This window comes from Rattus norvegicus, chromosome 19 (genome assembly GCF_036323735.1).
Source record: "Rattus norvegicus strain BN/NHsdMcwi chromosome 19, GRCr8, whole genome shotgun sequence".
NCBI lineage: Eukaryota > Metazoa > Chordata > Mammalia > Rodentia > Muridae > Rattus > Rattus norvegicus.
Window position 1 is genome coordinate 32,348,739 of NC_086037.1, and position 1,833 is coordinate 32,350,571.

The 1,833-nt window shown below is 46.9% G+C and overlaps 1 protein-coding gene across 1 annotated transcript; it reads left to right on the forward strand.

Moving 5' to 3' along the window:
• Chd9nb (CHD9 neighbor) lies at positions 1-1,486 on the forward strand. Its single transcript, XM_063278850.1, has one exon. The coding sequence runs from the start codon at positions 123-125 to the stop codon at positions 279-281; it is 159 nt and encodes a 52-aa protein (XP_063134920.1). The 5' UTR covers positions 1-122; the 3' UTR covers positions 282-1,486.
• The last annotated feature ends 347 nt before the right edge of the window (positions 1,487-1,833 follow it).

The following is a 1,833-nucleotide window of genomic DNA, read 5'->3' on the forward strand; positions in this document are numbered from 1 at the left end:
CTAACAGCTCTCTTTGCAACAGTGTTCTGGGGAAGGGTTATTTAGCTCTGGCCTCTAGAGCTCCATCCATCAAACGATCCTTTTGATAGGTCTGGGAGCACCAGGTCCGCTGTCCCTGTACAATGGGTTGCCATTCCAGCAAAGGTACCGAGGTGATAGAGGACTCCCAGAAACCTGGAGATCTCGCCGATGGAGGAGAGCCGAAGATGGAGCCTGGCACTGAGGCAGGGGATGACAAGGACGCCTCAATGAAGGAAGAAACCCCTGAGCTGAAAAGCTGACCTTCTTTATTAAGTGAACCCTCAACTTATCCCTGGAGCTGCCTTTGGCCTGTGAGGCCCCACCCAGAAGAGCTATCCTAGGAGGGCAGAAAGAGCCCTGTTTAGGATATGACCTTCACAGGGCTTGCTCTCTGGCCTTGGGGAGATGAAGGGTTAAGCTTGAAGCAGTCCTATTTCTCCAGTGCTCTGTAAAGAGGACAAAGAACCGCTTCATTCCTCTTGGGGCCTTTCCCACAGCCTCTGGAAAGAGAAAAACATGCAGATTGATCCTCTGGTCCAGACTATCTGCTTCCGGGCTGTGAATGTCCAGCCATAATGTCTGCTTCCCTTCCCGGGACTCTGGAGGCTTCGTAGCCATGACATCAACTGGGACTATGGATTTTGGTTTGGTCTTAATCTCTCTCCCTTTTTCCAACAGCTGAATGAACAGCCAGCTCCCCGACAGGAAGCTTTTGCGTTTGGCTCTCTTCACCTTGTTTGCATGAATAATTCAGTATCTAGCTTACAGTCTCATTAATGAATTATGGGAATGATCAGTATTGGGCAGGGATTATGAGAATGGATGGCAACAAGGCCTTGGGCTCACCGCAAGCAGAGTGCAGAGCGCTGGGAGGGGAGGGGAAACCCAGGTTTCCGGTTATTAAATGCTCAGAAATGTCCGACTGCCACGTCTTCTGCTATCAAAAGTCTGTCTATTTGAACCGTTTAGCATCCAAACTGTCTGTATCTAGCCTTCAGAAATGTTTTGCTGTTTCCTAACAATGTGTGTGTCAGCCAGTCTCATTTCCCTCTGAATGTGTTTTGTTTTCAATGCAACCCCCAAAGCATTTTTCATTTGAAATCAAACAGACATATTTGCAGATAAATGATGCCACAACACATTTTAAAGATGAGATGGGGATTCTGTGATTTCAGGATTGTCGGGGGTGGGGGGATGGTGGGGTGCCACTCTGAGGAGCAGGAGAAATTTTGCGTCAGACTTCACACTGAGCCTTCTACAGGGATCATTTAATTCAACCAGCACTACCACCCTGATTTTATAGGTGAGAAAATGTAGGAACTTGCCTGAGTATGGCTAAGCAGGATGTGTGTGTGTGCGCGCATTAGAATTACAGCTATATGTATGCCACCATGCCTATCTTTAAAGAGATCTGATCCCCAGATGTGTGACCTCAGTTCACACAGAACTTCCTATTTAAAGACTACACATCTATTATGGTCTTTCCTGTGAATGAACTACAACCACCACAACAACCACTACCATACCTCCTGAAATCTAACGTCTAAATCTTTTCTTTTTTCTATTTTCAGGAATGTGGGTGTCATGTGTATGCATGTGTGTATGCGTGTTTTTGCTATTGGCACATGTGTTTGGGTGTGCATGCAAGCGTGTCCACATGCACGAGGTAGCCCAAGTTTTCTGCCAGGGTTCATCCTTGAAGAATCTATTTACAGCTCATTCACTGATGCAGGGTCTCTCGAGGAAACCTAGAGCTTGCTAATATAGGTAGTCTGGTAACCAGCTTGCTTTGGGATTCTCCTGTTGACGCCT

Bases quoted from the DNA above. Each gene is read 5' to 3' on its own strand.
- Chd9nb (XM_063278850.1), top strand. From the start codon at position 123: ATGGGTTGCCATTCCAGCAAAGGTACCGAGGTGATAGAGGACTCCCAG.